General features: G+C 42.3%; 1 protein-coding gene across 1 annotated transcript in view; it reads left to right on the top strand.

Annotated features, from left to right (window-relative positions):
• Positions 1-737: 737 nt before the first annotated feature.
• LOC116697071 (short coiled-coil protein B) overlaps positions 738-1328 on the top strand; it is a 3135-nt gene continuing 2544 nt past the window's right edge. The window contains exons 1-3 of the mRNA XM_032528380.1: positions 738-760; positions 808-906; positions 1233-1300. Of these exons, the coding sequence (XP_032384271.1) occupies positions 836-906; positions 1233-1300 (139 nt within the window). The 5' untranslated portion in view covers positions 738-760; positions 808-835. The remainder of the gene's footprint in view (positions 761-807; positions 907-1232; positions 1301-1328) is intronic.

The raw sequence follows: 1328 nt of genomic DNA, 5'->3' as shown, positions 1-1328 counted from the left end.
GACCATGGATTCCAAAAAGTACTGTAAAACTAGTGGTAGTAAGGTGGAGTTAGTGAAAACTAAAAAAAAAGTCTGAAAAAGGGATGAAAATGTCAAGGAGGGCTCTATGGTGAGTGGTTGAGAGTGGGGTGAAGTGATTATCTGTTCGGATTCATTGTCTGCCTTGATGACATTAGGGAGGCGGTGGGGCTAGGTTAGATTTAGCTGGGGACATTTGAGTAGTGGTTCTTAGATTGGAGAGGCGGGGGTGTAATGTGTGGGTTCCAGCACGTTTTTGGGTTGAGAGGAATGAGGCTGCAGATAAAGCTGTTAGGGCAAGTTTAGGAAGACAAAGGGTGGAGGTGCCTTTTGGTAAACTAGAGTGCCGGAGTTGGATCGATGAAAGACAGAACCAGCAGAAAAGACACCAGAGGGAGGAAGCTGTCTCGCATCCAAGCACATCATTGTACACTGTCCAAGATACGCTGAGGAAAGGAGACTTTTTATTTATGTCTGTAAGTGAGCTGGGAATGGAAATATTTTCCTTAAAAACTTTGATGGTTAATGGCCCAAATCAACAAGAAATAGCCTTGGAACTAATTATTTTCCTGGACAACAGGAAATCAACTTGGGGCCGTTTAGCATGTCTAGGCCAACATTAGAAAATATAGATGAAAGAGGAGCTTGAATTTAAATTAGATGTAGTCCTCATCACCAGTAGGAGGCAGCAATGCACGATTAGCGTCTAGTCTGCTGGAAAGAAAAGAAGAAGAAACAACAGTAGCAGTTCTCTTAATACCTTTCTCTAGCTGTCTATGCTTAATACATCCATTAGTAGCAGCAGCTGGTGTTGTGGATGATTTACACACACCCTGGACTTGTTTCTGGCGCACTCTGCGCATCACTTGTCAGGTCTCACGTCGGAAGGTAAGGCTAATGTGTTGCCGTGTGTCCTGAGCTGTCATCGTTTAGTCACTGTTGAAGCTAATAACATCTGGTTACTGGGTGTTAGCATGCTGACCAGTAGGTCGCAGGATAGACAGTATCCTTAATTTAATTTATACTGTTTATTTATCCCCAGTGGGGAAATTATAATTTACACTCTGTAAGAAAAGCAGGATCTGTTTTGTTTTCTGTGTGTGTGTGTATGTGTTTTTTTTGTTTGAGACACCCATCACGATGTGTGTTATAGGTCTTCAACATTTTGTGTAGTACACATAATAAATGTATTAAATGAAGAATACTTAAATCAGAGTCCTACGAGTCGCAGCCCTGCATTCCAAAAGGGAAGAAGAGTACTTCACCATGAGCTCAGACGATGGTGAGACACACACACACACACACACACA

The sequence above is a fragment of the Etheostoma spectabile genome, chromosome 10, assembly GCF_008692095.1.
Source record: "Etheostoma spectabile isolate EspeVRDwgs_2016 chromosome 10, UIUC_Espe_1.0, whole genome shotgun sequence".
NCBI classification, from domain to species: domain Eukaryota; kingdom Metazoa; phylum Chordata; class Actinopteri; order Perciformes; family Percidae; genus Etheostoma; species Etheostoma spectabile.
The sequence above is the reverse complement of the archived record's forward strand: the minus strand, read 5'-3'. Positions and strand labels throughout refer to the sequence as shown.